General features: G+C 46.0%; 1 protein-coding gene across 1 annotated transcript in view; it reads right to left on the reverse strand.

Moving 5' to 3' along the window:
- Habp4 (hyaluronan binding protein 4) overlaps positions 1-9,817 on the reverse strand; it is a 43,020-nt gene extending 33,203 nt beyond the window's left edge. Inside the window, exons 1-2 of the mRNA XM_004656852.2 lie at positions 9,421-9,817; positions 2,738-2,900 (exon numbers count right to left, since the gene is read on the reverse strand). Of these exons, the coding sequence (XP_004656909.2) occupies positions 2,738-2,900; positions 9,421-9,778 (521 nt within the window). The 5' untranslated portion in view covers positions 9,779-9,817. The remainder of the gene's footprint in view (positions 1-2,737; positions 2,901-9,420) is intronic.
- Positions 9,818-12,899: the final 3,082 nt, after the last annotated feature.

Genomic DNA, 12,899 nt, shown 5'->3' on the forward strand with positions numbered 1-12,899 from the left:
GCTTATAATTAAAGGTGTCTTAAACTGATTGTCTATTTAAAGTTTAGTAGTATCAGAACAGGGAATGTGGCAGGCTGATCACAGAAGCAGTGATTAACTGCTTTGGATGACCACAGTGTTTTTGGATGCACTCCCAGAGCCCCAAACTGCCCCCAGTCATCTATGTAGTTTCTCAGTCTTCACATCAGCCATATAATTCTCAGAACTGATGATTTTCTCCCTCTTTTTTTAAAAAAGGAGGAAGGGAAGAAGAAAAGACAATGACATCAAAATAAGACAGACTAACAGAGAAAGGGAGGGGAGATGGAGTGTAGAGTTGTGGAGAGGAAAGTGGAGGAGGGGAGGGAAATTAGAAAGAAAATCAATCAGCTGGGCATGGTGGTGCACACCTTTAATCCCAGCACCTGGGAGGCAGAGGTAGGAGGATCGCTGTGAATTCGAGGCCTCACTGAGACTAGATAGTGAATTCCAGGTCAGCCTGGGCTACAGGAAAACCCTACCTCAAAAAAACAGACAAAACAATAATCATAATAAAATTTAATTATTAAGTAAAAGGGCTTAAGCATCCTGAGATCTTGACATCCTTGGGATGAACACCTGGTGGGTATTGAGAGATCATTACATTTCCTTTTAATGTGATTCACCAGTTGTTACTTTTTAACCTAGACTCTGCCAGTTGGTTTAATAACTTGAAGTTTTAGGCAGGAGGCACCCAGCCTGCTGGTGCCAAGTATATGTACGACACGAACAACTGATACCTGCACACAGGAGAGCCACACACCACCTTGTACACTATGGGAGTATTGCCAGAACACCAGCTTGACTATCCTCCGCCTCACAGTATTTTCTAGAGAATGTGTAAGAGCCAGACAGGATTTACACAACATCTTTGATTTTTCTTCAAATTTCAGCAAGATCACCTCTTGACCTAACCATGGGCTAGGAATTTGTTTAAATCTGTTCAAGCACCCAAACTCATCAGGCTAAATCTAAATCATAATTACATCCCTAAGCCCAAAATTAGCTTCCTAGTCTTAACCTTTAAAAAGAAATTTTAACCAGGTCATCACATTTCTATTATTTACTTTTTTTTTTTTTGTGAAGCAGTGTCACACTCTACACTAGAATCCACTATGTGGCCCAGGCTGGCCATAAACCAATGGGCACTTCTCCTATCTCAGCCTCCCAAGTGCTTGGAGTACAAATGTGAGTCGTCACTCCTAGCCCATTTAGTCTTTCATAATAATACTTTTCACAGTTACAAAGCAATATATTTTTTGTTTGTTTAGTTTAGAGGGGAGAGAGAGAACTGACATGCCTGGGCCTCCAGCCACTGCAATCAAACTCCAGACATGTGTGCTACCTTGTACGCATGTGTGACCTTGCACATGCATCACCTTACCTGACTGACTTACATGAGATCTGGGGAGTTGGACATGGGTCCTTAGGCTTTGCAGCCAAGCACCTTAACTGTTAAACCATCTCACTAGCCCCCATTTTTTAATTTTTATTTATTTGCAAGCAGAAGAGAGAGAGAGGTAGAAGAGACAGAGAGAGAATAGGCACAGGGCCTGTATCCACTGCAAAAGAACTCCAGATGCATGTGTCCCTTGTGCATCTGGCTTACATGGGTCCTTTGGCTTTGCAGGCAAATGCCTTAACCACTAAGCTATCTCTCCAGGACCCATTTCTTCTTCTTTTTTTTTTTTAATTTTATTTATTTATTTATTTGGGAGCGACAGACACAGAGAGAAAGACAGATAGAGGGAGAGAGAGAGAATGGGCGCGCCAGGGCTTCCAGCCTCTGCAAACGAACTCCAGATGCGTGCGCCACCTTGTGCATCTGGCTAACGTGGAACCTGGGGAACCGAGCCTCGAACCGGGGTCCTTAGGCTTCACAGGCAAGCGCTTAACCGCTAAGCCATCTCTCCAGCCCCCATTTCTTCTTTTTAATGAGGTGCTAGAGAGTAAAACTAGGATCTTGTACATACTTGGCAAGCACTATCAGAGGTACATCCAGGCTTGATTCTTTTTTTTTTTTTTTTTACATGTCTGGGGGGGCACACACATGTAGATACATGTACGTGTGAATGACATTAACACTGGGTGCCTTTCTCAATTACCCTACATCTCATTTTCTTATGACACGGTCTTTCCCAGAACCCAGAGCTCACCAATTCGGCTAAACAAGCTAACCAGCTATCCTCGGGTATTCTGTTTCCCTCCCCAGTGCTAGGATTACAAGTTTGTGTAACTCTGTCCAGCTTTTACATGGGTGCTGGAGATCTGAACTCAGGTCGTCAGGCTTACATAGCCAGCACTTGAGCCACTGAGCCATCTCCCCAGCCTGACAATTCTTTTTATGTGTGTGGGGAGTGTTTTCTAGTTAGGGTCTTACTCGAACCCAGGCTGATCTGGAACCCACTCTGTAGTCTCAGGCTGGCCTCAAACTCACAATGATCGTACCTCTGCCTCCAAGTGCTGGGATTAAAAGGTGTGTGCCATCACACTGGGCTCACAATTCCTTTTTAATCGTATAACCATTTTCTCAATCAAAATATAAGATCACCTTTTAAAACAAAGGAAGATCCTCCTGCATCACTGAAGGGATTATGATGGGCAACTTACAACGGTGAAAGACTCCCAAGATTGCCACCATAGAAATGTCACAAAGCCTAGTAATTTTCTGAACACTTCCAAGTCCCCAAACATCCTACCCAAGGACTGCAGTACATACTTTTCATCTGTTAACTTCTCAGCTGGAAAGTCCACCTGCCGCTCAGTGTCATAAGGCCGATATTCCCTGTAGGGTCTCCGCTCTGTTCTATCAAGCGTCACCTCTGTTCCCCGGCTGTCATTCCATCCTTGCTGTTCCCCTCTTCTAGGAGCTCGCTTCTGGCCTGCCAAAGGAAAATCAGAGCACAGCTGGAACACACATCCATGACAGCAGAGCGAAAGCTTAAAGGAACTTCTGCTTTACTAGAAATCAAGGTTGCTGGGAATCTGGGGAATTTGAGAAGCTGCTTCTGCCTAGTAACCAAACTTCACTATTGCCATTGGTTGTGCCTTTCCTATGGTCTAGAAAACTTTAGGATAAAGCATACAAACCACAAATTACAGAGCTTTAAAAAAAATAGATGAGCCGGGCATTGTGGCACACACTTTTAATGCCAGGAAGCAGAGGTAGGAGGATCATCACAAGTTTGAAGCCACTCTGAGACTATATAGTGAATTCCAGGTTAGCCTGGGCTAGAGAGACTCTTCCTCAAATAAGTGTGTGTTCATGTGTACAGGTATCCATGTGTTTACATGTACATACAGAAGCCAGGGGATAACACTGTCCACCTCCTCTGAGACAGGATGTACTAGCCTCAAGACTCACCTATTAGGCTAGAATGGCTGGCCATTGAGCCTCAGGGATCCTCCTATCTCCACCTCCCCCAGTCCTGGAATTATAGGCACATGACACTATACCCAGCATTTTGCATGGGTACTGGCCTCAAACCTGGAACTTCATGCTTGAAGGCAAAGGCTTACTGACTGAGCTATTTCTTCAGCTACTTCTCCCTTACATTTTTCCTTTTATTTATTATTATTATTATTATTTGGTTTTAGTTTTTTGAGGTAAGGTCTCACTAGCCCAGGCTGACCTGGTATCTACTATGTAGTCTCAGGGTGGCCTTGAACTCACCACAATCCTCCTACCTCTGCCTCCCAAGGCTGGGATATTAAAAGTGTGTGCTACCACACCCAGCTCCTTTTTATTTTTTAAAAATTTATTGAGGAAGATAGAGAAAGAGAGAGAGAATATGAGCACACTAGGGCCTCCAGTCACTGCAAACAAACTCTAGACACATGTGCCCCTTTATGCATCTGTCTTATGTGGGTCCTGGGGAATCAAATCTGGGTTCTTTAGCTTTGTAGGCAAGTGCCTTAACCACTAAGCAATCTCTCCAGCCCCAGCTTTATTTTTGTATTATTTTGTTTATGCTTTTTTGAGACAGGGTATTTACTGTGTATCCCAGGAAATCCCCTTATCTTAATTTTGAGACACCATGCCTGGCTAATCACTGGCATTTTTACAGTAACTCTGACGTATTTTACTGAATAAACTATATTTCACAAAAGTTTTACCCAATCACAATTCCGAACCCCATCCAAAAAATGAAAGGATGCATGTTCCACATTCAACGATACTTGTAGGCCTCCAACTACAAAGAAACCAAGGCAATTATGGTTTGTCATCAGCCACTAGGGTTTTTACAGTTTGCAGTGTACATGATTCTGAAAATGTATTTTCCTGTTTTTAGTTGGGACATGTATTTGCCATCATACATTTCAAGGTTGGTATTCTGCAGCTTATTCAAGAGCCAGCCAGTGCTCAAAAAGGGCCTATCTTCTGTCTACTGACAGTTCAGCACCCAACTGGGCCAGGGACAAGGTGCTGGGCCCCCTCTGGTGTTTTTGTCTCTCCCCTCTCCATTTTTACTGTGTGGGGTACATGGTCTATGCACTTCCTTCCTCTTTTACTATTGTTTCCTTGAGATCAGTCTCTCTCTCATGCTCACTCTCCCTAACCTGGAGTTGCCATTTTGGGTCATACTGGCTGATCAGTGAGCCCCAGTGATTCCCCAGTCTCCACTCCCCACAGGACTAGGACTAAGGTGTGCATGGCCACATCTAGCCTTTTACAGGGATGCTGGGGAATAGAAGAACTCAGGGAAAATCAGGCCCTTAAGTCTGTATAGCAAGTACTCTCACCCACGGAATCATCTCCTTAGCCTGTTCTCTAAATTTTATACTTTAAAAGTTTTTAAATCAAAGTCAATGTTTGCAGTTACTAATAGTTGGCAAATGCTGTGGAGAACTGTCGCTTATCTTCCTAAACTGTCATCTTCTACATACATTCAGAAGGTCTCTCTTCAAACATTGTGAGCAACTTCTATTCCAGTGGTTCTCATTTTCACTTCTTACAATGATTGTACAGCTATATGAAATTTATTCAAACTAATGGGCATATTTAATTGCTTCATTCCTTTCATACCCAGAGAATAACACATTCTTCAGAAACACATGATATACATGATATACCTATTTTTCCATTTTCCCACTAATATTCCCTACCTATCCTTCATAGTTTGACTCAAATATTAATGGGTCTTATTTTAAAGCAAAATATGTTTGTGACATCATCAACATATATCTAACTTATTAGCTTGAATACAAAAATTTCTGAGTACAAAAAAAAACTACACAACAGATCTAAGTTCATTCTGCTATGATTTTAAGGTCTAAATAACTGGAACACATCATGAGGTCACAATCTGAGTGTGGGATGTCAGCATAAATGAAATGTGCTTTTAACCTACAGAAATGTGCTATAGGAGGAGATAAAAATTGGAAGAGATATTTGAAATACAAGGGATAAAAATATAATTAGGAGAGCTGGAGAGATGACATAGCGGTTAAGTGCTTGCCTGTGAAGCCTAAGGACCCCGGTTCGAGGCTGGATTCCCCCAGGACCCACGTTAGCCAGATGCACAAGGGGACACACGCATCTGGAGTTCGTTTGCAGTGGCTGGAGGCCCTGGTGCACCCATTCTCTCTCTCAAATAAACAAACAAACAAAATGTAATTAGGAAAATTACCAAATTGAAAGTATAAAGGGTCTATCCATAAATAACCCACCGGTACATCCATCAACAGCAGCAATATGATTTACTACAGTTTCAGACATCCTACTTGTAACGCAGGGTTTTCCCTGTGTGTGCATGTCAGTGCACCCGTATGGGGTGTATGTGCACATATGTGCGCCCGTGGAGACCAGAGTGATGTTGGATGTCTTCCCAATTGCTCTCTACTTCATTTACTGAGGCAGGGTCTATCACTTCAATCCAGAGCTCACTGACTTGGCTCGCTAACCAGCTTGCCCCTAGGATTCTGTCTTGGCATCTGTATTGGAATTTCAGATTAGGCTGCCACACCCACCAAGCATTTAGTTTGGCACTGGGGAACTGAAATCAGGTCCTGAACACTTGAGCAGCAAACACTACTTGCCGAGCCATCTCCCCAGGGCCCCCTTAGGTTCTGTAAAACCTTAGGTCTTCATTCAACTACAGAATTGCTGCGGTGTTTATTCTATGTTCCCTCTGCTTCCTCTAAGCTATTTCTAGCTGTATTGATTACATCGGAAACTGCAATCCAAAATTAAAATGACATTTACTGCATAACTACCAGCAAATCTCTTCCTAAGTTTGTGTATAAACTGTAAGCTACAATTGGCTATTAGGATACTTATCCATACCCTAACATTTCACTCTCTCATGTCCCCCGAAACAAAGACAAGAATCCCCCACCTCACAGACACAATTTAGTTCTAAGAGATCACGACTGCAGCTGAGTGAAACTAGCTTGTTTTTCTGGGCTGTATTAGCAGCTGCACGTGGTAATGCAAACAGTGCGTTTCACCAGCCCTAGCCAATAACAGCCAGTGCATGCCGTCTGCTCACTTCTCTTAACTAGAGTTCAGAGAAGAGACCAAGTACAGCGAGATTCCAGTAAGGTGACATATAAAATAAAGATGAGCTTTGCCTCAACCACTATAACCCTGAAAGGCTGGAAAAGCAAGATGAAACCACCTCTGATGATTCAAAGAGGTGGTTACTAGGCAAGAGTTTATGGATGTCACTTGGCACTCCCCACCTCAAAAATCTGTGTCCACGAGAAAACATTGTGATTCCCACATTTTTTGAAATTAATGTTTCTATTATATAACAAAAATTTGACATTTGTCTACACTAAACATTCACTTATGATATTCAAAGTAAGTTAAAATGTTTGAGCAGAAAAGCAGTCTTTCACATCAATGAGGCTCATAAAATCTCAGGAGAAGCTTACTAACACCTATTACAGATAAATTTAGCACAGCTGCAACGTAAGCGGAAGTCAGTAAGGTATCTGCTCTTGAAACTATGCATACTTGAAAAAAAAAAAAACCCTAAATTGGACAATTTTCCATTCTAACTAATGTCAACTATAGATCTCAAAATCCAGACTGCTTGAACTGCAAGCTGCTAAGAAAAAGGTCTTAGCACACCACATTACAATGCTGAATAGAAAGAAGCAGGGTGCAACTTAGGTTATAGCATTTAAATGTAGAAAAAAATAGCACTGTGCATTTATGTGTATTAATTTATGCATATAAAACACACAGTGCCAACAGTAGGAAAACACATTCATACATTTTGAGACTGTTTAAGAATTCCCTAACAAAGGCAGGGTATGTAGCTCACTGAGAGATCAATCAGTAACACAGACAGTTTGAAGCCCCAGTTCATCCCCAAGGGCACAGTAACAGCCAAAACAAAAATATTTTTTAATCCTAGGAGGCTGAGATAGGAAAATCACTTAAAGTTCAAGACCAAACTGGACTACATAGTGATTTCCAGGTCCGTTTAGGCTAGAATGGGACTACCTCAAAAATTTTTTTCAAGGGCTGGAGAAATGGCTCAGCAGTTAAGGCACTTGCTTGCAGAGCCCAAAAACCCACATTCAGTTCTCCAGTACCCACATACACAAAGTGGTGTATATGTCTACATCTGATGTGCCCATTCTCCCTCTCTCTCAAAAATTATATTTTTAAAATACTTTATTTTGGGGGCTGGAGAGATGGCATAGCAGTTAAGCGCTTGCCTGTGAAGCCTACGGACCCCGGTTCCAGGCTTGATTCCCCAGGACCCATGTTAGCCAGATGCACAAGAGGGTGCACGCGTCTGGAGTTCGTTTACAGTGGCTAGAAGCCCTGTTGCGCCCATTCTCATTCTCTCTCTCTCTTTCTCTGTCACTCTCAAATAAATAGAAATAAACAAAAAAAAAATATTTTTGTTTATTTGACGGAGAAAGAGGCAGAGCAAGAAAGGGCGCACCAGGGCCTCCAGCCACTACAATTGAACTCCAGACGCATGGGCATCTGGCTAACGTGGGTCCTGGGGAATCGAACCTGGGTCCTCTAGTTTTGCAGGCAAATGCCTTAACTGCTAAGCCATCCCTCCAGCCCTTTAATTTTTTAATTTTAAAAAAGGCTAAAAAATATCCCAACAGCACTAATCACAGCTTTTTACTCTTCACAAGCGTGGTAAGTTTTCATTTGGTAGTAAGTGGACAGGAAAAGCTTAGCAGTTCTCATTTGTTTTCCTCCCGCTTTTCTAAGAGAAACATACGTGATCTCTGTTTAACTGGCACCATATACACATTGAGACATCCAATAGCATTTGTAAATAACTTCAGTATCTTTACTTAGTGACTTAGAGTCTGATTCTCAGGCTAGCTCTCAGCTTCTCAGACCAGAAGGTAAAGGACATTTAGTTGCTCAAGCTAAAACCCCAGAACTAAAACTACGGGGGAGGGGGAAGGAGTAGAATGCACTTTGGCGAGGGGGTTGCTTTGTATGTCGAAGCAGCGACTCACTTTAGCCCAGGGCTGACTTAGAACTCACTCTGGAGCCTCAGGCTGGCCTCGAACTCACAGCGATGATACTACAACAGCCTACCGGGTGCTGGAACTAAAGACGTGCGCCACCATGTGCGGCAAATGCCCAATTTTTATTGAGCAAGGGACAAGCCAAAGAAGTCCGCTTGAATCACTACCAAACGAGTGGTCAAACTTCAGCCAACTCAATAGTCCACCTTGACCACATTAGGGCCACTGTCTGATTTCAGGAAGGAAAATCGTGCACAGGTGGCTCCTGCGGCGGTCCGGGCGATGCTAATCAGGGAAGAGAAACTTTGAACGCTTAGTTGGCAAAGGTTAAAAAAAAAAACCGCTTCTCCCAAAGCAGCCTAGGGTCAATCACAGGCTACCCATCCTACCCACCGGGAAGGCTCCCCCGGGCAAACGGGGACAGCGGACACCTGGAAGCTACCATTTGAGGGATGCAGAGAAGGGACTCAAGTGGGGCGACCATAGACCCCGCATCCTTAAGGGCTCACCGCACCCAGCCAGAGCTCCGAGCTGACGTCACGGGTCGCCCAGGCCTCCCACAAACCGAGCCTCGGAGCTCCAGACCCGGGCACGTTCCCAATGCGCTTTCGCCTTCCGACCTGGATCTGGCAAGGGCAGCAGACTGGATGCCCAGCTCGGGATCTGAGCGCCCCAGCCTAGCGACCTCCCGTTTTCAGCTCCGCCATAACTTTGCCAACTTGCGCGCAAGCCGGCTTCCCGGGTCAGGAGTCCCCCTTGTCCTTGAGTAGGAAGCGGGACCCTCCGGGAGTGCGACCGCCCCCCACCCAACCCGGACCCTCGGTCCTAGCGTCCACCGCCGCCCGGATGCCCAGCGCCTCCCCCAGCGCCCAGCCTCACGGCGGGGGTCGAGGCGGCCGAGAGATGACCTTTACAACCGCCGGCTCCTTCCCAGGTGCGTACCAGGCGGCTGCAGGGCGCCCGCGGGGCTGTCGGGCTGCGGCGCGCCCGGCGCCGCGAGGCTCTTGCGCTCCTTCTGGGACTCTCTGCGGCCGCCCGCGCCGGGTCTGTGGCCCGAGGCTGCGGCCGGGCTCCGGCCTCCGCGGCTGCCGGCCCCGGTCCCCGCGCCCGCCGCCGCAGCCTCGTCGCGCCGCTTGCGCTGCAGCTGCTGCTGGCGCCGGCGCTCGGCCTCACGCAGGATGTCGAACGGGTCCGACTCGTCGTCCAGCAGCTGGTGGAAGCGGTTGGCCACGACGCAGCCAAAAGTCTCCTGCATCGCCATCCCGGTGGCCGCCACGGGACTCCCCAGGGCGCCCTTCATGCCGCCGCGGCCACTGCGGGCCTGCCGCGGGCCGCCCACGCCAGCAAGTCCTAGTGAAGCCAGCGGCGAAGACCCATGCCGCCCGCCTCAGCCGCCCTCAGGGCCTAACCCAGTCAGCTCCCTCCCTCCCCGCCTCCCTCCCCGCCTCCTTCCCGCCCGGCGCCCGCCTCCCGCGTCACGAGGCCGCCGACGCCCCGCCCCGCCACCGTGTGACGGCCAATCAGCACGCGAAGACACGCCCTCTTTCCCGACCGGCGCAATCAGCGGCCAGCGTCTGTGACGTCACGAGACCTCTGTGCCCCTCCCTCTCCGGCTGGCAGGGAGGGGCGGAGCCAAGGGGCGGGGCTCCAGCAGCAAGAGAATCGGCGCAGGCTGCTTGGTGTGTGCTGCTTTCTGGGTACTCCCTCCGGGCCTGGGGCCACACTTCGTGGAAGGTTAGGGGTGCACGTAGCCTTGCAGCGCCCCCACCTTAGTGCGTTGGAGGAGAGGCTAGCTCCTTGTATTAACATTCTGCGCACTAAGAAGTGCTCTAGGGGCAGGCAGAGGGTTCCACCGTACTGTATCACAGGAGAGGTGACCTAATAACCAAGAAGGCTGGAAAGACTTTCCTTAGGAAAAAGTTTGGTGACCAGGGTTCGGAAGAAGGACAAGTACACACGTCTCCGGGCGGGATGGGGTACATCCCATTCAAGCCCAAAGAAAGAGAACACTGGAAGAGACCCCTTGGAGGAGTTCGGTTTGGGGCGTCTTGAGGCTTAAAGGGTGATTTTGTTCTTTGGAGTCATTCAACTAAGGTCTGCAGCTCCGAGGAGAATGCTGGACCAGCTGGATTTCCTCCAGGAAATCTCGCCTGCCATCCTCTTGCATTTTGTATTTTGCTCACACATCAGGTAGTTGTAGGCCACAGGGACTCAGGGTCCCCTTCCAGCCTCAACTTTAAATCATCATCAATTATTCATTGAAAACCCATTCTTGGGCTGGGGAGATAGCTCAGAGGTTGAAGGCATTTGCTTGCAAAGACTGGGGCCACAGGTTCGAGTCCCCAGAACCCACGCAAAGCCAGATGTATTTGAAATTTGCTTACAAGGGCAAAAGAGGCCCTGGTGTACGCATTCTCCCCTCCCCACCCCTGTGAAAATAAAATTTAAAAATATTTCTAAAAAATAAGAAAAGCCGTTCTCCTCCCAGAAACTGTTGAGGTATAATAGGCCAAACCTTCCAAAACAGGAGGGCAACTATTCTGGGAGTTTTCTTGCACCTAAAGAAGGAACTCTCCTCCACTCCTGTGCTCTGGGCCTCCTCATATATGGAAGGCATGATATCTGGATTGCTGGCTCGTGTTAAAACCATCAGAGTAGAGAAAACCTGGAACCTTGACGACCGTCATGAGTGTTGAATGACTTCACCCATGAACCTCCTTACCTAAGACTCAGTATGTAAGGTGCTATTGTTTAAACTATTCTTAGTGTTTGTTTCTTGCATCCTAAAGTGTCCTGCCAGGTGCTTTATGACTAGCTTTGCCTTTCTTTCATACCAAATAAAAAAGTTCATTTTGACAACTTTTAAAAATTAAATTTTGCTGGCCATGATGGCACACTCCTTTAATTCCAGCACTCTGGAGGCAGAGGCAAGAGGATCACCATGAGTTCAAGGCCACCCTGAGACTACATAGTGAATTCAGGTCAGCCTGAGCCAGAGTGAGACCCGAACTCAAAAAAAAAAAAAAAAAAACTAAACTAAAAAGCTGGCCATGGGAGTGCACGCCTTTAATCCCAGCACTTGGGAGGTGTAGAGGTAGGAGGATCACCAGGCCACCCTGAGACTACATAGTGAATTCCAGGTCAGTCTGAACTAGACTGAGACCCTACCTCAAAAAAAAAAAAAAATTTAACATAAGAAGTAATAGGTTTGGGACTGGAGAGATGATTTAGAGGTTAAGGCACTTGCCTGTGAAACCTAAGGAGGCAGGTTCGATTTCCCCAGAACCCACATAAGCCAGATGCACATGGTGGCACATGCCTCTGGAGTTCATTTGCAGTGGCTAGAGGTCCTAGTGCACCTCCCCCCTCTCAAAAATAAACAAATATAAATATTTTTTAAAAGAAGTAATAAGCCGGGTGTGGTGGTGCATGCCTTTAATCCCAGTACTTGGAAGGCAGAGGTAGGTGGATCGCTGTGAGTTTGAGGCCACTCTGAGATTACATAGTGAATTTCAGGTCACCATGGGCTAGAATGAGACCCTACCTTGAGAAAAAAAAAAAAAAAAAAAAACAAGAACAGATTTTATGATGGCGTTTGCATACACATATGTCCTACAATTTAATGATTTGTCCCCTCCCTCATTGCCCTTGCATTTTCCCTGCAACTCTTTTTGGTCCCCATCTTCCCCTCTCCCAAAGTGGTCCCACTTCTGCTTTCATGTCACACGTAAAAGGAATATTCAAATCTAAAGTTTAATGCTTCAAGATCTGCATTTTGCTCACTTACTCAAGTCCTTCTGTGACATCTGAGGAGACCAGAGATGATGGATGTCTGTCCCATTCCTTGTCATTTAGGTTTCCAGGCTTGGCACTCAGGCAGCTGCACAGTAGGTTCTCAGTAAATATCTGCTGAATGATGGAAGATGTTGAGATATTTGGTCATTTCCTCTTTTGAATTAGCAGAGATCCATGCTTATATCATCATCTCTTCTTCCTCCTCCTTCTCCTTTTCCTACTCCTCCTCTTTCCTTTCTTGGGGGGAGTATATGTGCATATATGGAGGTCAGAGGACAACTTCAGGTGCTGGTCCTCACCTTCCACCTATTTTAGACAGAGTTTTTTTTTTTTTTGTTTCAGATTCAAATCATGCCATCATAGAAACGGAAATCAGCTGAGCAGCTGCTGAGTGGAGTAGATGGTGTTCAAGAGAGGAGACTTAGTGGGTAAATGGTTACTTTTTGGGTCAATGAAGATGTTCTGAAAATAAAAAGCAGTAATCATTGCACAAAATCATGAATTTGATAAATACCACAGAGAGAGCTGTACATTCTTAGATTGCAAAAACAATAAGATTTATGTCTTTTATCATGATTTCAAAGGGAGGGGACACATACCTTAAAATCAGACTATGATTTGAGTCC

Source organism: Jaculus jaculus, chromosome 2, assembly GCF_020740685.1.
Source record: "Jaculus jaculus isolate mJacJac1 chromosome 2, mJacJac1.mat.Y.cur, whole genome shotgun sequence".
Lineage (NCBI taxonomy): Eukaryota > Metazoa > Chordata > Mammalia > Rodentia > Dipodidae > Jaculus > Jaculus jaculus.